This window comes from Ictalurus furcatus, chromosome 18 (assembly GCF_023375685.1).
Source record: "Ictalurus furcatus strain D&B chromosome 18, Billie_1.0, whole genome shotgun sequence".
Taxonomy (NCBI): domain Eukaryota; kingdom Metazoa; phylum Chordata; class Actinopteri; order Siluriformes; family Ictaluridae; genus Ictalurus; species Ictalurus furcatus.
The window spans coordinates 12,574,630-12,600,344 of NC_071272.1; the positions used below are offsets into that span (position 1 = coordinate 12,574,630).

General features: G+C 37.6%; 1 protein-coding gene across 1 annotated transcript; it reads left to right on the forward strand.

Annotated features, from left to right (window-relative positions):
- The first annotated feature begins 6,298 nt into the window (after positions 1 to 6,298).
- LOC128622813 (potassium channel subfamily K member 4) lies at positions 6,299 to 17,041 on the forward strand. The gene is made up of 7 exons (XM_053649565.1): positions 6,299 to 6,405; positions 7,572 to 7,836; positions 11,426 to 11,540; positions 11,691 to 11,851; positions 12,039 to 12,225; positions 14,689 to 14,831; positions 16,017 to 17,041. The coding sequence occupies exons 2-7, from the start codon at positions 7,648 to 7,650 to the stop codon at positions 16,635 to 16,637; spliced, it is 1,416 nt and encodes a 471-aa protein (XP_053505540.1). The 5' UTR covers positions 6,299 to 6,405; positions 7,572 to 7,647; the 3' UTR covers positions 16,638 to 17,041.
- The last annotated feature ends 8,674 nt before the right edge of the window (positions 17,042 to 25,715 follow it).

A 25,715-nucleotide genomic window follows, 5' to 3' on the forward strand; every position in this document is an offset into this window, starting at 1 on the left:
CTATAGACATAGCAACTCTAGTATCATATTCCCCTTCCCCATTCAAAACTACTTTTGTTATACTTCCACTCTCCCTACATGAGTAAATCATCACTCTTCTGTAAATCAGTTCACGAGACACCAGTGATTTACCGCTGCCTCCTGTTTAACAGCTGTTGAATCACATTCAGAGCCTGGGAGAGAAGAGAGCTGGAGACTCTTGCACAAATTGCATTGAAAGAGCAAAGTGGGCATAAAAGTTCACAACAAACTGAATCAAACTGCAGATGGAAGTTGTGCTGAACATTTCAGGAGGTGTCAGGATGCAAGCAGATACTGTATGTGTGATCATTGATTTCAGTTTCAAACACCTATTTCAAATGTACTTTATGACTTTCTGAATTTGTAGGTGTAGTCCCCTAGATTGTTTATGATTGATGGATGATATTTCTGGGTAGTGTCAGGGTGATTTCCCCTTCCCTGTTCTCACAGACAGCAACAATAACTTTGAAATATTTAGTGAAAGCACCTTAGCACAATGAGTAGCCACTGAGCATATTACATTTTTACTGAATATGGCACAGAGCCCAGTGTTTGGAGCATGGCAGTACATCAGTTAATTACAAATGCCAGTTGGTCAAAAAGAGAGCCACAGTACAACAAATTTAATCAGTCTATCCCTGTTTTGCATAACCAGCACAAAAGTCAGAGATGACAAAGGATAGGTCTTAAAAAGAAAAGTTGGACTTATGTGACGAGAAAGCATGTGACCACTTAACAACTGGTTAAAACTGACTAGGGCAACTGTTGTTTACTTTCATCTATGGAAAGGCAAGATGCTGTGGGTCTATAGTCAAGCTCCCTCAGGAGTATTACTGTAGGTCATTCCTCCATCATCTCCAACTGGTTTACTCTCTATTACAAGCGGATTTGTATCCCCAGTGGTGGCTAAGATTGTCCCAGGGCAGCTGCCCCACTTCAAGATGAGCGATTTCAACAGCAGAGAGAGATTATAGAACTATGTAAAGAAGATCACGAGTATGGGAGGTGGATGAGGCAGCCATTTTAGTAGACATGGCAGTGTAGTGGTACATCCTCATGAATAATAGAGCATCACTGATGTACTCACCGTTCTTATGTGTAATTGATGGCTGAAGACTGGTATTGATTGTTTTACTAAATCTGTTACATTTACTTAAATTTTTGTTAAATAACTTATTTAACATCAAAAACAACATACAACTTTCTTAAACTTTTTCAGAAATTCCTGCTTCTGATTAATGAATGTGTTTTTTGTTTTTGTCTTTTTCAGTAGGACATGGGAATCAGAATCATTTATTCATAAAGTACAAGATGTACAAGGAATTTATTTTGATGTGGTATCGTTAAAATACATACAACATACACCACTATACAGTACAATACAGTTCAATTAAAAAATGCAGTACACTGAACGCAGTGCATTGGCTGTATGTATGTAAATACTACCAGTGGTGAAAAAGCATGCAAATGATGCAATTGCTATTATTGTTACTATTTAAGTGTTGAATAATTTTAAAAAGTACAATTTAATGATGTATATTGGAAGACAATGTACAGATAAATATCTGAGCAGTGAGTGTTTTGTGCAGTAATTACATGTTACACATTACATCAGAGAGGAGGGATGTGGATTCTTATTTGGAAAGATGATGTGCTGTGTGTCGACTGGTGCACGCCTTTAGGATTCCACTGGTTTCCACTGTGAAGTGAAATGCTGGAAGATAGTGTGGAGGGGTCAGTCATGTTTTTCCCATCTTCTTCCCCACCCTAGAATACAGGCCTGTGAGGAGGGGGAGTTGGCAGCCTGTGATTTTCTGTGCTTCAGACAATGCGATGTAGCTTATGCTTGAATTGTGAGGTTGCAGATAGACATGTTCCTGAATCAACATCCCTTAATATTGATCCTGCAACAACATTCAGTTTAATCAATCAGTGTTAAACAGTGTCCTTATTGTATGATTTATCTCCCTTCCATTGCTGAGCCATCGAATATTCTTCTAAGAAAATTCCTTCCAGAGGTGTTAGATGGCTTCCGTATAGGAAAGCTATTGTGTCGCTTGGCATTTTAGGTTATAAAGTTGGGCAAATTTACATTCACACATTCACTGGCCACTTTAATAGGAACACCCGTACATCTGCTCATTCATGCAATTATTCAAGTAGTCGAAAATCATGCAGATACACTTCAAGAGCTTCAGTTAATGTAATCAAACACAAGAATGGGGGGAAATGTGATCTGAGTGGACTTTGATCATGGAATGATTGTTGGTGTCAAACAGACTGGTTTGAGTATATCAGAAACTGCTGAAATACTCCTGGGATTTTCATGCACAACATTCAATAGACTTTCCACAGAATGGTGTGAAAAAGAAAAAGAAACATCCAGTGAGCGGTAGTTCTGACAGGAAGGCTATTCTAACTCAAATAAACCACGCTTTACAACTGTGGTAAGCAGAAAAGTATCTCTGAATGCACAACATTTTGGACCTTGAGGCTACAACAGCAAAAGACCACATCTGGTACATGTCAGCCAAGAACAGGAATCTGAGGGTACAGTGCACACAGTGGGAACAGTGTTTTTGTTTTCTGTAAAACTCTATGTAAACTCAGACTGTCACCCACGAAATCAGTTAGTTTCTGAAATACCCAAGCTAAACCCGTTGTTGAAAAAAAAAATGAAACATTGACCATGTAGCTCCATGTAGTATTTAAGCCCAAACTAGTACCCTTAATTGGCCAGTTTGGTATGCATAGCTGCCTAACATCAATACTGCAATTCCTAGCTTAGCTGAGTTGATAGCTAGCTACAGTTAAAAAGTACTAAGAGACCTTGTTTTTAAAAATGATGAAAGAAGTACTGTGAAGAATTTTCAAGCCTCAGGAGTTTTGTTTAATTTTATGAACTGAAAGTGAAGCAAAACAATAATTTACTCTTTTTTAACTTTTAATTTTACTCTTTTTAAATAAATGACTCCGCTAAAATTACTCACTAACCTAACATTAGCTAGCTACCTTAACCAAAAACAAAAAAAAATCAAACAAAATGTAAAGCTACACATTAGATTTCCTTTCTGGAAACTAGCTGGTACATCTGGAGGGTTGTTTTTTTTTCATTAAATATTCCAAAATAAATGATCAATTTAGCTCAAGAATACAGCAATTTAGATGTGCACAATAATGACATCACTGCCTTGTGAAGGCAAAAAACAGCAAAGTGATGCTGATCCAGGAACTACATAAAGATGTCACATTCACTTACAGTATTTGGATTATGGTTATTTTAGCATGCTGTGTGAAGAATGACTTTATTAAAATATAAATTGTGCTTTGAATTTGAGGCTTGCTTGTAACAACATCTGTCTGCAAACCCAAGAACAACAGCAGTTATAAGGGAAGTTGTTGTGACATGTTTAATGCTAGTTAGATATGTCCACAGTGTCCAATATCTAATGCTAGTATGCTCAGATCAGTATGTAGCTGATTGCAATATGACTCCGGGTTTATGGATTTACGCCTGCCATGACTACAACATGTCTGGTGCAAAGCTCCCACAGGTATGCTGAGTTGAATGTAACACTGTTACATAGACATACCCCATAAACCAGTATAGTGTGTGCTATATATACATTATATACAGAGACAAAAATAGTGATAGAAGGGAGATAGAGAGTCTGTGAGGTGAGGTAAAGGTGCAGGTTAACACACTATGTGTCAACTTTAGGGTAGGTATTATTGATACAGCATTGTTTATTACTAAACGTACAGCTGTGTTTGTTTCTTATTTTGTTAAATGGAAACAACTATATGCTCTTAGAAAAAAAAAAATCAAATCTAAACCCTAAAGAGTATATTTGTCCCTCTAGCAATACCCTTAAGCGATTTCTTTTTAGTTTTAACTGTTCTTAGAATCCTTTTTAGGAGTGTATAAATAAATAATCATTTACAAAACTTATAATCATAAAATAATAATGTTATATTTTTATTCTTTTCCCAGACATCATGATGTTTTTTGATGTATATAGTTTTATTATTTATATTAGAAAATAATTTGGTAAAGTATGTATTACAAAGCATTGTTTTTCTATACTTTCTGATATTAAATGTCACATTTTGAAATTATAAACCAACAATAAAACTTACTTATTTCATTTTGCATTTATTTTCTCTTTATATTTTGCTACTATAGTTCCAAGACCCATATTATTCTGTTTATCTCTGTATTTAAAAGATTTTCTTTTGTTTTCCATTTATACATTTGAATTCTTAAAAACTTTAACAATAAATGTACAGTATATCATTTTATCTTCATATGTAGAATGATCCATATCCATATACAAAAATGACAAATATCCTTTATTGATCAGTTTAGTGAGATTCGGATTCATGAGTCACAAGTTAATTGTGTGTGCCTTGACAAAGTGCAGGCTTAACAGATTGTAAAAGTGGTGGTTGGTCCCTGTTTTCTTCTCTGTAAATATTTCATGGAATGTCTCCAAAACCACACTGACTATGTCCACTGGAGGAGGAGTGAAATGTAAAAGGCAAAAGGGGATGAAATAAGCAGCTAGCTCAGTCAGGCTGAGAATATCTGCATCGACCCCTCCCTTTATTTCTCTCTCATGCTCTCTCGCTCTTTGTTGCTCTCTCTTTCGCCCTCACAGTAGCACCTATTCATTTCATCTCTCTCTCTCGTTCCCTGTCTGGCCCACCCTCATTTATGGAAACCGCTCACTTAAAACTTAGAGGTGATTTGATTGGGTATCTTTTTTATTTCTTGGGCACTCAGCAAAGTCTCTCTCAGACACACACCCAGCAACACACACTATCTGGATAGAGTCCTACAGTTTGTGGTTGCCTCTTTGAATTTCCTGGACCATTTACTCTGAGGTAGGAGATGGACACAGACATAAGTGTCTCTGTGTGAGTGTCTACATGCATGATTGTATTTTAGGTGAAATGGTTCATGGTGATTTTACCATTTTGACACACTAGACTTGTAGATTGTAATAGTCATGCCATGAATCAAATTTGCTTGTAACTATGCAACTGTTTTGCTTGTAACTGTGCATGTGTGCCCTCCAGTTATATACTTTAGATCACTTTACTGTATATGCTGTGCATCAGAGTTGGTCATGCATGGTCATGTAGCTGCACGGGTGAACATGTGCAAACTATATTGCTTTCGTTGTTGCTATTACACCATTTAATAACAAATATGTGTATAAACTTGTGAGTAAAGACATCATTATAGCTCTCAAGCATGAACTGGTGCTATTCCATAGAGATATTAAAATAGCACTTGGGGTAATGTGATGTGTGCATTAAAATGATGTGTATACTCGCTTCTGTACAGTGCAGTTCAGGTTTTAATGTTGATCTTGCAGCTGTAGAGTCAGCAGTAACTCCTGCTATCTGAATTAGCTCAAGCCTATTAAACTGTCACACAAATGTGTTCCTCCACTCCTGGCATCTAGACCTACACACAGAGCCACAAACAGACCACTATACTCCATTCTCAGTATCATCCTTCGGGCATAGGCTTACCACTTATATCTTCCCCCCGCTATAAAATCTAATTACAACTTGTGGGTGGTCAAGATCATTTATTTGTGCAACATTAGTAATATCGACATCATCACCCAAGAGAGATCACTCCATGCTCCTAGTGGCAGACCATCACATCACATTAACCCTGAGCTTATTCCTTTATGGACCTCCAGAGTTGTTAAGCTGTTAAAATACTATTCCCATTCTTAGCGCTTTTGGGTAATTATTTATGCAGAGCTGACATGACTTTTCCGTCACTGCACGATCAATTAACTTTGCATGCCTCTTCTGTCTCACTCCAGAGCTGATGATACTTTTTTGTTTTTCCTACGGAATTGTTCACCTTTCCCAGTGGCTTCTGGTGAATTCCATATGGTTTATATACTTTACAACTTAGCACAGGTGCATCCATGGTTGTTCATGTGCAATGCTGTTCCAAAACATGAAGCTCTAAAGAGGTGCCAAACATGCCCTGTACAACTGTCTCAGAGCCACCTGACAATGAATGAAAAGACAAAAATACACAGCTTTATTGCCAGCCATGCATGAGGTGGGATACAGGCTGGGATTATCTTGAAAATTGTTTCCAGTGAATTTCATGAAAAGGTTTTACAACTTCATGCCAATTTTTCATATATAAACACAAACGTTTTATTTATAACTTTCAGGTGTATTCTGAGTGTATGCTTTTAGTTTAGGATATATCTTTATTTCTTTGCCATTAGTGTCTCCCCGGTCTGACTGTGAGGATTTCCCTGTCAGTTACGGCTCCAAAGATTCCATCCTCAGCCACAAAAACAGCTGGAGAAAACAGAAAGGAAAAAACGGAAGAGAGAGGTACATACAATATTCCAGCTTTTTCAATGTAATCTATATTCAGTGCAGATGTACAGTATACTCCTGGGAAAAGAAATGCGCTAAGCACAAAATGGCAAAATATTAAGCTTTTAATGGTCTTAACAACAAATCATTGGTCAGAATATTAGCAAGAATTAACCAAATGAACTTCTGAGACCTCCTATGCCACCATTTGCTACAGGGAAACAGGGATATTCACTTATATAGTCTTCTTGTACACAAACGAACACATGTTTGGGTGTACAAAATTAAAATAAAGTAAAAATAAAATAATTAAAATTAATAAATAATTAAAAGCTGTCCGTAAGTCTACCCACAAGGCTTAAACATTTAAAGAAATCAAAGGGTAAAGCTATCCCATACTAAGTTACTTTATCTATTTGTTTAATTCTTGCTCATTTCCTGACCAATGATTTGTTGTTAACCATTAAAAGCTTAATATTTTGCCATTTTGGGCTTGGCACATATTTTGTGAAGTGTATGGATGATTGACAAAAAAAAAAAAAAGGAAAATCTATTTACTCAAAAATTTGTTGGAATGAAAATCTAAGGGCAAAGCCAAATCTACATTAACAGATTAACATTAACAGATTATGAACGTGTATACTTAAGTATAATAAAAACAATAAAAACAATACTTAAGTAATAAGTAACAAATAAAGTATTTACACTCCTGGATAGACACTAGACTAAAAAAAATGGTGTATACCTTTAATAATGTTAAAGCCATAATAAAATTAGGGCCCATGAATAGACACAATAGAAATCTATTGTCAAGACTGCAAATAGACAGTACACATGGAAGTCTTAATTTCCTTCTTTAGTCAGTACAATATCAATCTAAAGTTTATGCAGATTGGCATGAGTATGAAGTGATCGAAAATTAAACTCTGAGATTTTGTCTGTTCCATGATCCGTCTTTGTGTGTCAGTGAAGTACTCACATTAATTGTTTACGGCCATTACTAGTCGATTCTGCTTCCCTGCAGTGAATCACTTCTATTGAGTTTAAAATAAAAACACATGTGCAGGCTAATTGGACTATCAGTCATTATTGACTGACTAATCTGATGATATAACTAAAAAACCATAAGGTTTTGCACTCCAAACGATTTGCTTTTGAGTGTGTTGTTGTTTCTTGTACAGGCTTGGTACAGACAGGAGCAGCACTGGCAGCAGTGATAGGAAGCAGGTGACCTCGGCCCTAAACGGAAGAACAGCCATGCGCTGCTCCACGGTGCTGTGTATCCTGACAGCTGTGCTGGTCTACCTGGTCATGGGAGCACTGGTGTTCCACTACTTAGAGGCCCCGTATGAGAAAGGAATTCACATCCAACTCCTGGAAGCCCGGCGGGAATTCCTGGACAATTATACTTGTGTGAGCCCTGATATGCTCCAAGCCCTGATAGAGGTACAAGAAGAAAAAAAGCAGTTATTCCTATAAAATGAAGAATTTTTCTTTGTCATGTGCACAAAATGTCAGTGACAATTGTACATTGAAATGCTTATTGTGAGGCTCAGGTACGCTACAACTGTGCAATACAAAAAATATATACAGTGCCCACCACTAATATTGGCACCAGTGGTAAATATGAGCAAAGAAGGCTGTTAAAAATTGGCTTCATTGTTTAACCTTTTGATCTTTTGTTCAAAAACTTCACAAAAATACTCTGCTCTCATGGATATCAAACAATTACAAACAAAACACAGGTTTATCAAAATAAATATATTTGTTAAATATAGGCGTGCAACAATTGTTGGCACCCTTTTAGTGAATACTGTGTGCTACCTCCCTTTGCCATGATAACAGCTCTGAGTCTTCTCCTATAATGCCTGATGAAGTTGGAGAATACATGGCAAGGGATCTGAGACCATTCCTCCATACAGAATCTCTCCAGATCCTTCAAATTTCGAGGTCCACGCTGGTGGACTCCTCTCTTCAGCTCAGCCCACATGTTTTCTATGGGTTTCAAGTCAGCGAATTGGGACAGCCATGGCAGGACACTGGGCAGAATTTTGTGGGGTCAGTAAACCATTTTTGTGTTTATTTTGATGTATGTTTTGAATCATTGTCCTGCTGGAGGATCCAAACATGGCCCATTTTAATCTTCCTGGCAGAGGCAGTCAGGTTTTCATTTAATATCTGTTGATATTTGATGGAGTCCATGATGCCATGTATCCTAACAAAATGTCCAGGTTCTCTGGCAGAAAAACAGCCCCAAAACATTTATAAGCCACCACCATATTTAACTGTGGACATGAGGTACTTTTCCATATGGCTACCTCTCTGTGTGTGCCAAAACCAAAAAGCTATTTTTGGCCAAAAAGCTCTATTTTGGTTTCATCTGACCATAGACCCCGATCCCATTTGAAGTTTCAGTAGTGTCTGGCAAATTGAAGATGCTTGAGTTTGTTTTTGGATGAGAGTAGAGGCTTTTTTCTTGAAACCCTTCCAAACCACTTGTGGTGATGTAGGTGTCAATTCATTCCAAGTTGATTCATAACATTTCCCCTTGACTGGAACTTCTTAATTATTGCCCTGGTGGTGGAAATGGGCATTTTCAATGCTTCTGCTATTTTCTTATAGCCACTTCCCATTTTGTGAAGCTCAACATCCTTTTGCCGCACATCACAGCTATATTGCTTGGTCTTACCCATTGTTATGAATGGCTAAGTGAATTTTGCCTATGTGTTACCTCATATTGATACCCCTGTGAAACAGGAAGTCGTGGTTGAACAAGTTCCTGTTCCTAGTCATCCAGGTGTACTTAAAAAAATGTAAAATATTGTGCCAATAATTGTTGCACATCTATATTCAACAAAGATTTTTTTTAATCAAAAGATCAAAAGGTTAAACAATAAAAACAATTTTTCACAGCCTACTTTGCTCATATTTACCACTGGTGCCAAAATTAGTGAATGGCACTGTATATACCAGAAGAGAGAGGAAAGAGGGGGGAAAGAGATTATTTACAAGTACAATATATACTGCATACAAAATATGCAGAATATATTGATATGTATGTGTGCCTAGATAGTATAGATAGTATAAAAGTAAAGTGAGATCCTAACTGTAAACACTGTAATAGGTGCAGTCACAGTATGTGAACAAGAGTGCAAAATGTAGTCAAATAAATAGTAGCTTCATGTGGTTGTAGTGTCTAAGCAGTCCACTATAGACATAGGAGAGTATTAAAAGAAGATGAAGCAGCAGTTCAAAGTAGCATTTAAAACATTTTTAATTTAATTTAATTAGATTCATTTACAAGAGTGTAATTTTTTTTATTACAAAATATATAATTTAAAAAAAAATTCTGTTGAATGTTGATTCAACTGATTTAAGTGTGTCCTTTGTCCTTTTATGTCTTAATGGAATACCCAAACAGTAAATCTCAAAAATATATTTTATTCAGCTTTCAGAATTCTTTGAAAATGTTTGAGGATATATATTGTCAAATGTTTCATAGGTATATACAACTTAAAAATTAACCTGCATCAGCTTACATGAGACATAACTCTATAAAAACACTATGCAGCCCTAACTTGCTGCTAATGCAATGAAATATTTGTCAACAATTGAGCTATTAATGTCATTTTATATTAAAATTTGCATACCACAGATAATGCACATTTCACATAATTTAATTGAATTTTATTAGTAGTGAATCGCTCCTGCATGTCATTGATCTTTCCTGCAGCTGAACACAAAAATTGCCCAAATGGTAAGACATTGTCTTGTCCCATCATGAGTAATGAAAAATATGTTCTACAAGATGACAGAACATTGGCACAGTAAGAGTAAATTTTCAGTGACCAATTTGCTCAGTTTGCTTCCAAACAACCAGGGGAATTTCATTAAGAGAAAAGCACTTTGAGCAGCAACTGTCCAAATCAGGAACCAGCCAGAAAGCCAGTTTAAAATTACCAACACTGCAAAATGTAAACACATAGTAAAATGAAGTCCGACTCTTAACAACAAATGCATTTGATGCATTGGTATATTCCAATTCGAATAAATACAAAAATTTACTTTATGTGAAAACATTTTCACCTCATCATCAGACATGTTTGTTCATACAGTATGTGAGAGGAAGAAAAAATGTCGTGCTTGCATAATTTAATTTAAGGAACATTTATTCTAACAAACTTTATTACAGAGTATACAAGTAACAGGAGCTACTGGGGATTAGCTTGAATTCTAGTTGTTAGGTTAATATGATGATATTGACTCATAGATACAGTACATTGCATATTATTAACTGCCAAAACAACCTTAGCATGTTAGGTTGCTTTTTATACTTTGTATACATGAGTATGCATTATTATTTCTCAAACTGAAACCCAGTGAAAGTCTACGGGAGTCCATTTTCGAGATATCTCTACTCGAGTCTAAATAAAAGCACTCCAAGCACTCGATAAAAAAGATTTTTTTTAATAAAACAATGAACAGTATAAATAAGTTAAAATATACTGAGCTGCCAATTTATCACATACACTTACCTTGTAGCTATAATTATTAGCCATTTTAACAGGTAAATCTGAAATATAGGTCAACACCATTTATCCTGTTTAACATCACAAACCACAAATTATTTATATCAGGTGCCGCAGTGTTGTGGTTTTTGTGCTATTTTTTTTTTTTTACCTATAAAAGTGCACCATATCAGGGCTACCTAATAAAATGGCCAATAAACATAAATGCAAGGTGGTATATACACAGTGTACAGAGCAGAAGGAATCAGATGCTGTTATGTTCAGTTTAAATTGGCTGCCAACTTTCATTCTTACAACCATGACATTTGTCCTAAGCTAATTAGAAAAAAGTAAAACTAAACTGATGGCTGATGATATTTTCATTGCCAAAATTTCAACACATGGTTACACAATGATGCCTTATACACAGTAATCTGATCAAGTGGAAGGAATGCCGGCCTGGTGTGTACATGGTTGCTGTCTAAACATACCAGCCGTATAAACTATTATTCTTTATGCCTCTGCAGAAGGTTACAGATGCCATTGGGGACGGGGTCGACCCAAAGAACAATGACACGTTCAGCAGCAGCTGGGACCTTGCCAGTGCTTTCTTCTTCTCTGGCACTATCATCACCACCATTGGTATGGCATTTCCACAAAGCTGCATGAGCCCTGCTCCCTTTTAACTCCCAGGCATTGGCCTGCTTCATGCATTGTATGGATTGTTCACCCTGCAAGTTCTCTATAAATATCAGGGCCTCAAATCACATAGCGTTTTCCTGTGGGCTCCAGGTTATGGGAACATCTCCCCAAAAACAGAGTGGGGAAAGCTGTTCTGTATCTGCTATGCCCTGGTGGGGATCCCCATGTTTGGGTTCCTGCTAGCTGGAGTAGGGGACCATTTAGGAACTGGGCTGAGGAATGCTATTGCTAAGATAGAGATGCTCTTCCTGGTGAGAGACTGAGATGATGATGATGATGATGATGATGATGATATTAATGACAAACATACCTGCTAAATTAGAATTTACTTTGTTTGCATGTATTTCATTACACATGCTTTATGAATTTTCTGGCTACTCTAAAAACATTTTCCTCTTAATTTTCTGTAATTTCTTGTTTCTATTCTGACGCCAACAGAAGTGGAGAGTGAGTGCCACTATTGTTCGTATCATCTCTGCTGTACTGTCTATCCTGCTGGGCTGTATACTCTTTGTCTTTGTGCCCACGCTGGTCTTCCAGGAGGTGGAGAGATGGTCCTTGCTGGAATCTGCCTACTTTGTAGTCATCACTCTCACCACTGTGGGCTTTGGGGACTATGTAGCAGGTACACTTCAAAGCCTCATTTCATCCATTATAATATTACTTACTGATATGAAAAACTGCATTGAAGTTGAATATCTCTCAAATAAAACAATGCATGATAATATCAGTACATCAGAAAGGTGTGTGCATTGAAGGTGTCTTTGTTTCACAAGCAAATGCTGCGAAAAAGAAGAAAAGAATGTCTCCCTTGTCCAGTGCCTGAATATTTTTTGGCTAGTTTCAGATCTTTTGTGTGGTTTTTGGATTGTATTTTGGCTGGAAATTTAGCTGAAACCTAGCAACCCTGCTTAAGTATATTACAGTGGTGCTTGAACGTTTGTGAACCCTTTAGAATTTTCTACATTTCTGCATAAATATGACCTAAAACCTTATCAGATTTTCACACAAATCCTAAAAGTAATGTAATATATGTAACATATTTTTACACATATTACATATTTTCTGGTTAGACCCCCTTGTGCAACAATAACTGCAAATAAACATTTCTGTTCATTGTTGATCAGTCCTGCACATCGGCTTGGAGGAATTTCAGTACAGAGCAGCTTCAGAGCTGGGATGTTGGTGGGTTTCCTCACGTGATGTGCTTGCTTCAGGTCCTTCCGCAGCATTTCTATTGAATTAATGTCAGGACTTTGACTTGGCCATTCCAAAACATTAACTTTATTCTTTAACTTTATTTTTATCGTTTTTGGTACAATGACTTGGGTGCTTAAGGTTGTTGTCTTGCTGCATGGCCTACTTTCTCTTGAGGTTCAGTTCATGGACAGATGTCCTAACATTACCCTTTAGAATTCACTGGTATAATTCAGAATTCATTGTTCTGTCAATGATGACAAATCATCCTGGCCCAGATGCAGCAAAACAGGCCCAAACCATGATATTACCACCACCACCACCACCACCACCACCACCACCATGTTTCACAGATGGGATAAGGTTCTTATGCTGGAATGTAGTGCATTGCTTTCTCCAAACACTTTTCATTTAAACCATTTTCATTTTAGTCTCATCTATTCACAAAACATTTTTCCAATAGCTTTCAGGCTTGTCTTGTGATCTTTAGCAAGCTGTGCATGGGCAGCAATGTTATTTTTGGAGAGGAGTGGCTTTCTCGTTTCAACCCTGCCATGCACGCCATTGTTGTTCAGTGTTCTCCTGATGGTGGACTCATGAATATTAACATTAGACATTGTGAGAGAGGCCTTTAGTTCAGGGGTGGGCAATCTTATCTGGAAAGAGCCGGTGTGGGTGCAGGTTTTCATTCCAACCAAGCAGGAGGCACACCTGATTCCACTTGTTTAATCAGTTGATCTTGGCTTTCAATAGATTCAAGTGTGGCTTCTGCTTGGTTGGAATGAAAACCTGCACCCACACCGGCCCTTTCCGGATAAGATTGCCCACTCCTGCTTTAGTTGCTTAGAAGTTACCCTGGGTTCCTTTGTGACCTCAATGACTATTACACGTCTTGCTCTTGCAGTGATCTTTGTTGGTCAACCACTCCTGGGGAGGGTAACAATGATCTTGAATTTCCTCCATTTGTACACAATCTGTCTGACTGTGGATTGGTGGAGTCCAAACTCTTTAGATATGGTTTTGTAAACCTTTTCAGCCTGATGAGCATCAACAACTCTTTTTCTGCGATCCTCAGAAATCTCTTTTGTTCATGCCATGATACACTTCCAAAAACATGTGTTGTGAAGATCAGACTTTGATATATCCCTGTTCTTTAAATAAAACAGGGTGCTCACTCACACCTGGTTGTCATCCCATTGATTGAAAAAATCTGACTCTCATTTCACCTCCAAATTAACTGTTAATCCTAGAGTTCACATACTTTTGCCACTCACAGATTTGTCACATTGTATCATTTTCCTCAATCAGTAAATGAACAAGTATAATATTTTTGTCTCATTTATTTAATTGGGTTCTCTCTGTCTATTTTTAGGACTTGTGTGAAAATCTGATGATGTTTTAGGTCATATTTATGCAGTTATATAGAAAATTCTAAAGGGTTCACAAACTTTCAAGCACCACTGTAGCTCTTCTGTGTGCATCTCACATACTGCAATGTGAAACACAACTGCTGTACTGAACACAGTTCAAGAAAGGAACATCTAAATCTGCTCAGAATGAGCTGCTAGGCTGTATGCTGGATGGCTGTCTGTTGTCGATTCTCAACTGCTTATTACGGAGTTACCTTAAAAATTCATTAGATAGAAGCCTATAGAATAAATTAATTGTGATAGCCTCTCAAATAAATTTTTTGAGGCTATGTCATTTTTAATGTTGCCCTACCAATTTAAAATGTATAGTCACAAGCCACTGCTGGTTATTTATATGACCATGTCTGGCTTTATTCCCCCCTGGAGGATTATGTGGATATCCACAGCTAACTCTTCAGTAGTTAGCTGTTAGTATATTTAGCCTACTATAAGTCATTTAATTGCTTTAAACCTCTGCGTAGGTGATGGAGGGGCTAAGGGCACAGACCACTGGTATAAACCTCTGGTGTGGTTCTGGATCTTACTTGGATTGGCTTACTTTGCCTCCATCCTCACCATGATTGGGAACTGGCTACGAGTCCTTTCCAGAAAAACGCGTGCTGAAGTAAGTTTTAGTTTTGCAATTACATGCTTACACTGACGTCTCATCACTTCCTTTTAGAGCTTATGTTATTCATCATCCTTATGAGAATGGTAGATGATGGTATGTTGAAACAATTGGAATTCTTGCCATAGCTCTGCAGGGATCTACCACATACAGTGCCTTGAATAAATATTCACCCCCTTGAACTTTTCTATATTTTCTAGTGTTACATCCTGGAATATATGGACTAGCCCATAATATTGAAGTGGGGGAAAGATCAGTGTGCAAATTTATGTACTTTTTTTATTTAAAAAAAATATAAAAGTTTTGATTGCATAAGTATTCATCCTCGGTTGCTGTGAATGGTGTTGCTCCACTGACTAATACCCTCTTTACTTGATCACTTTTTTTTTTTTAGTTTTGGTGGTCGGCCTCCTCAGGGCAGAGCTGTGGCCATATTGTGTGCCATATTCTTTCAATTTTTTATATTAATGGATTTAATGGTGCTCCATGGAATGTTAAAATATTGATATATTGTTTATAACCAAACCCTGGTTGGTTCTTTGTCCTAGACTTGTTTTGATAGCTCCTTAGTCTTCATGATGCTGTGTATTTATGTTGAGAACATTTGACACTTTAATTGCACACAGATTAACTCCATTCCAACTAATTATGTGACTTTTAATGGCAGCTGGTTGCACCGGAATTAATTTAGGGCAATTACAGTTTTACTTTTTTAGTTGTAAATATGTTTGCAATTATTTGATTTTCCCAGTCTCTAAACTACGGGCAATTTTGTGTAAATTAATCATATATAATCCCAATTACGTCCATTTCATTTAAGGTTGTAACACTACAAAATGGGGAAAAGCTCAATAGGGGGTTAATACTTATGCAAGGTACTGTATAAACCTGTCAAATACCTATATACAAGTTATATTTTTTACTTGCCAGGACATAATATATAATTTAATGGAAACAAATTAAATTTCTTTTCACTCACTGGCACCCTACAACTTTCCTCTTATTGTACGTGGTAGATTATTGATCTTATGCCAGTATGTACTTCAGATGGAGTTAAGCACTCACTTTGGATTGTTTCCAGATCAATCTGACTCCAAACCAGTCCTTATCTTGCCTGGTGCTATATTGTCTACTATCTGTAGAATAAAAACAATGCACATGTAACTTTGTTCCCTTTTGCAGATGGAAGAGCTCAGAGCACATGCCACTGACTGGACCCAGAACATCCAGAACATGTCTGTGGATTTCCGCATTGCTGGCAAACTGGATGACCCATTTAAGCGTCGACGGCGAAAACGTCGCCATGGCCAGCGCAGTCATGGAACCAGCCAAAGTGTTCCAGGCAATAACGGACCAGGAGAAACCAGGAGACGAGAGAACGGATATTATGATGACCAATCTGAATCTGGGTCCTCTTCATACTCATATACATCCAATGAATCAGACTCGGAATCTGAGACAAGCTCAGAGGCAACTCAGACGGAGCAAGTGCCAGACATGATCGGTAGGAAAGAAATAACAGACCCCACATTCTCACAACCACTGGATTACTTTGGAGAAAATCTAGCCTATATTGATGAGTCCTCAGATGCTGTTAGCGGCAAGCTTCACGTGGACCCACTCCTGGACAGGCATGACTCCAAAACGGCTGCAATGCACAAGGCTAAGAGGAGACGTCCCAGGAGACCAGAAGGAAAGAAAACACCCAAAACTAGCCCCTCTAAGCAGCAGCACACAGCGCCCAATGGAGGAATTCTAATAACGCCACCTAATAACACCCCACCTGCTTCACCACAGCCTTAATGTGTCCAATGTGAGGGAAAGGTGCTCCCTCAGAAGTGCATTTTAGGGTTGGTTGGAAAGACTTCACTAGTTTACGCTTCCCTTGTTGTCAATGTCTTCATGCCTGATTTAGCACAAGAATGAGAGAAGCAGAATTAGACTATTTTTTTTGTCAGCATGTGACTTAGGTGGGAGATCAGTCATCACGTGCTTACAGACACCTAAACAAAGCTCTTAGCTCCATCTGCTGGCTGTTCTTGGAGCTGCAGCTGGATTGCCTGTGTGATACGTTTGAGCAAATTCAGCTCTTGTCATGGTGGCCTTCAGCCTGCCTTAGTGCTCTTTACAATAATTTCTTAATTAAAACGACCTGACTGTACTACACACCCAAACATTCTCTGACTTTACATTCTGATGCCTTTTATTGACCCAGGAGTTCGGCCCTTGTGCCTTTTATGCCCCCCCCCCCCCCCCCCATTACATTTTGAAACTTGTTTTAAAATGAATCTAAATATTGTGTGTGTATCTGACAGTGAGTCCGTTTGTATATATGTTATTGAGGTTATTGATTTATTGGCATTTTTGTTTAACCCCATAAACACAGGGTTTCTGCTTTTATTATTTTTTATTATCTATGCACTTAATATGCTAGTTGTAAGTTTTGCCCACTGAAATTGTCTGTAGTTATGAATAGAAGGCTCCTAAAATGTGATCTAAAAAAACCCCCCAAATAATCAATAAGAACAGATTACATGAATCATTTTACATGATCATGTCTTATTGTGCACATTCAGAAGCCAACATCATTGATGAAGAAGTATGCAAGCTTCCATGGTAATAGGTGACTAGAGTTTATGTAGAGCCACTGATTGGAGGTGTGCGAAAAAAGCAGTAAAATTCAATAGGTGTTAGAGGAAACATGGTTAAAGCTTTCAAAGGGATTTCTTGTGCATCTATCAGCCCACAGAGGACACAAGTGGAAGGGGGGAATGCTACACTTCACTGAAAACCTCTTCAGTAAATAGATAACTGTTGGATCCTTTGGAGTATGTACACAATATGTTGCTTGTACAAAATAAACTGCAAATGTCATACCAACAGCAAACCCTCATTTCAGCACGGCAAGCTGCACTTCGGAGAGAGGCACTGTACCATGACTGACCATGAGCACTGACTGCAGCTGGGAAATACAAAGACAAAAAATTTGTATAAATGTGTAAATGTATAATGACAGTAAAGTATGTCTTTCTTTCTGTCTTTTCTTTACCATGGCACTGTTTAAGTCTTGATTCTGTTTGGTCAGTAAGCACTGATTAATTTCTACAATTCACAGGTTCAGATTAATCGACTCATTCTAATATGTTATCATTTCTATAGTAACAACTTACGCAGGGGCTTTTATGGTGGATGCTTGACAAAAACCATTAAAAACAGGTACTGATATGGTTTTTCTGAGGAGATTTTCTGTGTTTATGTTTTTGGAAGGAGTCTCCAGTGTCAGTGAATTGTAACATTAAGAGGTAAAGCTGTAACTTTAAGGTGTATAACAAGACTTCAGGACAGAGGACTTTCAGAGCAGTTTCTCTGTGTCAGGACAGGTCGAGGTGTTTTTGTCTTATTAACTTCAAAAAAAGAATAAAAGAGTGGCTAGTGAGGGAATGACTGTTTATAGTGACTGTTTATAGTGACTGTTATAACTTAAGTTATAAAGACGTTCCACAGCATTATACAACTATATACGGATAAAACGCACAACGTGTTTCGTTCTTATTTTTAAAAAAAGAAATAAAATATTGTTAGTGCTGGCAAATTCCTGTTGTATAAGAGGAAAGGAAGGAGAGGAAAATAACCCATGTTAGGGTGGTAACACATCACACTGTCATGGTTGTGCTGAATACGGCTCAGAACTACACTACCCAGCAGCCCCAGCATGTCACATGACCATGTCACATGTTTCACTGATTTCACATACCTATTTTGTGTTATTCCTAATAAGCGCCCCATTTAAGTTCTGGTTTCTGTGTTTTTCATTGTCAAGCTTTTGTTGTTGTATTCGTGTGTTGTCGTTTCTGCCACAGTATCGCTCATAGTTTGTATGTTTTTTGCTTCGTTCATGTTCATGTATATTGTCCTTTTTTCAGGTCCTCGTTTTTTTTTAGTACCTTACTTAATAATTATCTGCACTTGCATCCATCTTTGTCTCCCAAACCTGACACATACCACCCTGACATTGATTATTTTCCTATAACAGCATGCTCTACTGTTTTATTCCTTACTTATACTTGACCCATACTTATACTATGACAATAACCATTAGATCACCTTAGGAGCCATATATGCAGAAATCCATATAATTCCAAAGGCTTCATGAACATTTACCTCACGACAAAAGATCTGAATCTTTATTTATTCATTAAAGTAGACATTTATATGATGAACTGAAAGATTAACAAATGGGATAGATTAGTCCATCAATATTTCATGTTAGAACACAGTAAGCCTATACTGTTGTGCCTCAATCTCTTTTCTAGCTGTTTAACATAAATACAGCAGAATCGTTGAACTGAGTTGTTGATTTCATAAATTTAACTTAATTCAGTGATTTTTTTTCTAAAAATGTATGAATTCTTTTCATAATGTTAATCAACTTGAAAATATGTGCTTCCAGTATATACTCATGATACAGATCAAGCTTGTTGATCCTCTGAATGTTGATTTTTGACTCTTTTTCTGCACTGAGGAGTCAGGAATTATAATGCTTGTGTCCTTCTTGGGTTAGTAAAGCTAGTTTAAATGGAGAATCTTGTACTAAACGACTGGTTTGAAGGAGAATGCACTTTATCATCTTTAAACAGCATGGTTTTATATGAGGAAAAACAAGTTTACAATTTAACTGTCCGTAATGCATGACAAAAGTATAGGTTTGGATATTTGGGTTGTTGGTGTCCTTCTTTTGGAAGTTTCTGATAAATTAAAAATAACATAATTTTTCATCAGAATCCAAATACCTGCTAAGTGATCATATTTCCTGTAATAAAATGTTTGCTCTGAACACATCTTTTTGTTTGTAGTGGTCATCTTTTGGACTGTGGTGCCAGCTGATGCAGACATAGTGGTAGCTGTGTATATGTGTGTGTGTGTGTGTGTGTGTGTGTGTGTGTGCTTGAATGACTTTGTGATAAACATGGCCTGGCACATCCAGAGATACCTGCTGTTTCCCTCTGCCCAAGTCAGACCAGCACCTATTCACACTGTGCATTCTGCACTGAATCAATGATTCCTGTCTTTATCGCAGCTGAACTCACCTATTTTTTCTGTCTCTCATAGTTGGTCTGAGTGCTTAATGGCACAAAGCAAGCAGATCCTCAATGATTTCCTTCTGTCATCTACAAATACTTTCCACATACAGGACCTAGTAGCACATTGTGCTTCCTTTGGCCTCCAGAGCCGTATTCAACAACATTCTAAATGCCTTAAGGTCAGTTCGTATGGGATTAGTTTCACCTGGGGTTATTTTTACAGGGCGTTTTATAGACTGGATTAAAATCACAGAGTAGCTCTGGAAATGATTGCATTACCCAACCTATACCAATATTAAACTAGTCCTGTCTGAATAGCCCATTAGTGCAAGTATGTTGTACCATGCAGAAATGATTATGCTATTCTGAAATTGGACTTATTGTGAACAGTCCTTTCTGCCTCATCACAAAGATTTTTGATATGGTTGAAATCCATGGACCATATAGGCCAAAGGAAGCAATACAATCTCAGTGTCATGTTCTATAATCTGTTCAGTGACAATCATGGATGAGCAATGTGGCAATATGATAAGAGTATCATGATAAAATAAGACTTTTTGTATTGCAGGTATTAATGTTGTAAATACAGTTATAATAGTTCATCACAGTGTCAAGTAGCTGATAGGATGCTCATCATTTTCCTTCCTGTATTACATTTTTATGGACCTGAAATAAAAATAACAATAAAACCATTTTTATTTATGGCTTTTTATGTGACATAGGATACATACTATAGATGTAATGTGCATAGTGGGTATAAATATATCTCTGTGATATTGTGTATTAACATGCTGAAAGCGTCCATCCCAATGCGGATTAAGTGTAGCTACAAATGGACAAAGTTTGTCAGGAATGATGTTCAGACAGGCTTTGCCATTCAAACATTCCTCAATGGGTATCAAGAGCAAGGAGAATTTTTCCCACATTATCACACTACCACTACTGGCTTTACACCAAACAAGATGATTCCATGGATTTAAGCCAGTTTTGCTTGTGCCAAATTCTGATGCAAGAAGAGCCTGGATTTTTCCAACCAGGCAATTTTTTTTCTACTCCCCAAAGATTCAATTGTGAGGGTTCTGTGCTCAACAAATTAAAACTTACTTTATTTTTTTTTTAACCATCCACATAATCCTTTTCTTTGGAAAAATAAGAACAGTAAGGACTTTGTTGGCAAAATATTGCAAATATATAACATATAGAGCATATTACCTTTTTGAACTATTAAAACCATTAATGAGAGAGGAAGAGAGAAATGAAAGAACAGAAGTAGAGAAATGGAAGAGAGGGGGGAGTAAGAAGAATAAAAAGAGGAGAGAAGAAGGAAAAAAAATTACTAGGCCCCACGTCCCAACAGTTGGAAGATCGCAAGTTTGAAATGATCGGAAGTTTACAGAGCAAAATTGGCCAGGCTTTCTGGGTGGGAAGGATGGTATTACTATCTCTCCCATATCCCATGTCACAGTGACACTAGTCATTCATGGGTGTCTGTGAGCTCAGGTAGAGCTCAGAAGAGGGAGGATAGCACTTTCCTTACAGTGTGTTACACTGCCCTGTGATGCAGCATGAGCAGCAGTTTGAAATGTTGGCTTGCTTCATGTGTCTTGGACAAAGCATTTGTTAGCCTTCACCCTCCTGGCTAGTAGATATTGTATGATAGTGGAGAGATGGCTGGTGAGTAGGAATTGGCAGGTGACCAAATTGGGCAGAAACAGTGTGGAAAATAATTGAAACAATAATGAACATTTTTGTGAAGTTAAATGTGTACCTAATTAACTGGCAACTCAAGGTATAACAGCCCAACATTTCTGAGCTTAAAGTGATTCAGTGTAAATGGGAGTCAAGCAGGACATGGTGTCCCTGCATTCACAGAATAAGCAGCTCTTTCACTACTACAGAAGCATGTTTATGGGATCAAAAACAATTCAGAATTGGACAGCTGCTATTAGTTTCATCAAATACCTTGTATATTGACTATGTACTCTGTTTTTAGTTGTGACATATGTTATGTTTTTGCCTTATTTTTCATCAAGAGTCTGACTGTATATATACATATACAATATCTCACAAAAGTGAGTACACCCCTCACATTTTTGTAAATATTTGATTATATCTTTTCAGATGACAACACTGAAGGAATGACACTTTGCTACAATGTAAAGTATTGAGTGTACAGCATGTGTAACAGTGTAAATTTGCTGTCCCCTCAAAATAACTCAACACACAGCCATTAATGTCTAAACCGCTGGCAACAAAAGTGAGTACACCCCTAAGTGAAAATGTCCAAATTAGGCCCAATTAGCTATTTTCCCTCCCTGCTGTCATGTGACTTGTTAGTGTTACAAGGTCTCAGGTGTGAATGGGGAGCTGGTGTGTTAAATTTGGTGTCATCGCTCTCACACTCCCTCATACTAGTCACTGGAGGTTCAACATAGCACCTCATGGCAAAGAACTCTCTGAGGATCTGAAAAAAAGAATTGTTGCTCTACATAAAGATGGCCTAGGCTATAAGAAGATTGCCAAGACCCTAACACTGAGCTGCAGCATGGTGGCCAAGACCGTTCAGCGGTTTAACAGGACAGGTTCCACTCAGAACAGGCCTCGCCATGGTCGACCAAAGAAGTTGAGTGCACTTGCTCAGCGTCATATCCAGAGGTTGTCTTTGGGAAATAGACGTATGAGTGCTGCCCGCATTGCTGTAGAGGTTAAAGGGGTGGGGGGTCAGCCTGTCAGTGCTCAGACCATACGCCACACACTGCATCAAATTGGTCTGCATGGCTGTCGTCCCAGAAGGAAGCCTCTTCTAAAGATGATGCACAAGAAAGCCCGCAAACAGTTTGCTGAATACTAGCAGACTAAGGACATGGATCACTGGAACCATGTCCTGTGGTCTGATGAGACCAAGATAAACTTATTTGGTTCAGATGGTGTCAAGCGTATGTGGCGGCAACCAGGTGAGGAGTACAAAGACAAGTGTGTCTTGCCTACAGTCAAGCATGGTGGTGGGAGTGTCATGGTGTGAGGCTGCATGAGTGCTGCCGGCAATGGGGAGCTACAGTTCAATGAGGGAACCATGAATGCCAATATGTACTGTGACATACTGAAGCAGAGCATGATTAGTATGCAGTATTCCAGCATGATAACGACCCCAAACACACCTCCAAGATGACCACTGCCATGCTAAAGAAGCTGAGGGTGAAGGTCATGGACTGGCCAAGCATGTCTCCAGACCTAAACCCTATTGAGCATCTGTGGGGCATCCTCAAACAGAAGGTGGAGGAGAACAAGGTCTCTAACATCCATCAGCTCCGTGATGTCGTCATGGAGGAGTGGAAGAGGACTCCAGTGGCAACCTGTGAAGCTCTGGTGAACTCCATGCCCAAGAGGGTTAAGGCAGTGCTGGAAAATAATGGTGGCCACACAAAATATTGACACTTTGGGCCCAATTTGGACATTTTCACTTAGGGGTGTACTCACTTTTGTTGCCAGCGGTTTAGATATTAATGGCTGTGTGTTGAGTTATTTTGAGGGGACAGCAAATTTACACTGTTACACAAGCTGTACACTCACTACTTTACATTGTAGCAAAGTGTCATTTCTACAGTGTTGTCACATTAAAAGATATAATCAAATATTTACAAAAATGTGAGGGGCGTACTCACTTTTGTGAGATACTGTACATATATATATATATATATATATATATATATATATATATATATATATATATATATATATATAGATAGATAGATAGATAGATAGATAGATAGATATAGATATAGATATGTTGTATATTTACTGCTTTTTCTATCATTCTAATGGTTTTTAAGTCTTCTCTCCCCCAGACATAATTATATCTATGGAATTTTAGTTGGGTTGTTGTTGTTGTTTTGTGTTTTTTTTTTCTTTTTTGTTTTTTTTTACCGTTTGTCTTTGTTATGTCTTGTTCATCTTTGTTTTTTATGTTTTCCTTTTTGTAATTAAAAACCAATAAAAAGTTATTCACAAAAAGAAGCACGTTTATGGGCAAGCTGATCATGATTTACACCACACAGAAAAGGCTAACAATAGATGAAGGATTATATGATCTTCAAACGAAACTTAATTTGTCATCTGCAACTCTGAGGCCCGAGAGAGCACCAGCAGGCAGACAAGATCACACCACCAGCCATTATCTGCAATGTGGAGTACAGATGATGTAATTGTACCATGGTTTGCATCAGAGCCTGATCTTACATAACACTATCCAAAAGTGAGTCTGTGAGAGAACTTTTACAAAACTGCCACATTTGTGGCCGAAATGTTGCAACAAAATGTTCACAAAAATTGTGCATCACTATATAAAACAAAACAGATTACAGGTTTGGTTGTATAGAAATGTTCCACCGTTCCAACCAAATTCTTGTTGAACATAAAGAATTACATGCTGCGCCTGAGTGTCCATAAATAAAACAGCCTGACACTTAAAAAAGCAGTTTGTCATGTTTAGAGTCCTCTGCTGCCTATGAGGCAAATTGCAACTAACAAACTCTAACAAGCTTTTCTTTTTTTCCATAATCAACCCATCCTTCTTTTTGTGAAACCATACTGTATATCTTGTGAATTCCTTTTAGAGAAAAGATGTAGAGCTGAGCTACACTGCTCTGACTGGAGACAAAGCCTAGTTCTGGATTGGAAAAAATATAAACATAAACCTAAAGAAAAGAAACTAGTCAGATAAACGCATTGCGGTATTGCACATCAGATTAATCCAAGTCATAGTTTTGATTATATTAATAATTATAGCATTATAAATCTAGAAGAAAACAACAAAAAGCATGAATTTAGTCATGAATTCGTTTCAAAGGTTATGTATGCAGTCCTATGCATGAGAACTTGTTTTGTCTCCAGAGGGCTGACTTAAACTTTGCAAAGGTCGTTTCTGCAACTCTGCTGTCACATCTGACCTCTACTAATCACTACACAGAGGAACATGGCCGCCATTCTGCTCCACTCCGTCTGCATGCTCTCTCTAGGTTCTCTGCTGGGGCAAGCTCTCAAGCTATAGGTAATATGAAAGAATTTGGTAGATGAATATTAGTTACATATTATCACTAATAATATGTGTGCGTATCTGTACTGTATGTGAGCCTGGATGTGTGTGTAGGCATGTTCTTGAATTTCTAATCTTGAGCCTGTCCAAGACTTTTAAAAATGTATGTGTGCCTTACAAAGTGCATTCTGTAGCAGTAAATATAATAATAAGCAATAGGTATCCTTTCTTGCCCAGAAGTGATCTTTTTTATGCAGCTGGGATTTCCAAAGTTTATAAATGTGTCCAGGATTTTGTTTTCTGCATCACTTAAATTAACACTCATGTTTTTTTTTCAATAGGCTAATAGATCTACATACCTGTGCAATGAGTGAATTAAAACGAAAGCCGTGTGTACAGTATGAAGTTTCATAAACAATAAGTTTAGTGAAAGTTTAAGCTGATATTTTTTATTATTATTTAAATATTTTTTTAAATTATGGAAGCATGTGATGAGTGTCATCCCTGCCCATTCCCCTGCTCATTTTTTTTTAAAGTCACAATATTTATGATGATATTTATATGATGATATATGATGATATTTATTTCACTATAATTAGAAAACCAGTTTGAGCTCACAAAATCAATTCTGGAGACGTTATGCATACAAACAGAGCTAACCCGCATGCATTAGTGTCACCTCAGCTGTCTCAGCCTCTCAAACGTGTGACCTTGTGCTCAAGGACGCTAGGTGTTGACGTCACCGTTCGAGTGAACACTCGACCACTA

Coding starts and splice junctions, on each gene's coding strand:
- LOC128622813 (XM_053649565.1), top strand. CDS start 7,648: ATGCGCTGCTCCACGGTGCTGTGTATCCTGACAGCTGTGCTGGTCTAC. Junction 12,226..14,688: donor CTTTGGGGACTATGTAGCAG/GTACACTTCAAA, acceptor ACCTCTGCGTAG/GTGATGGAGGGGCTAAGGGC. Junction 14,832..16,016: donor CCAGAAAAACGCGTGCTGAA/GTAAGTTTTAGT, acceptor TCCCTTTTGCAG/ATGGAAGAGCTCAGAGCACA.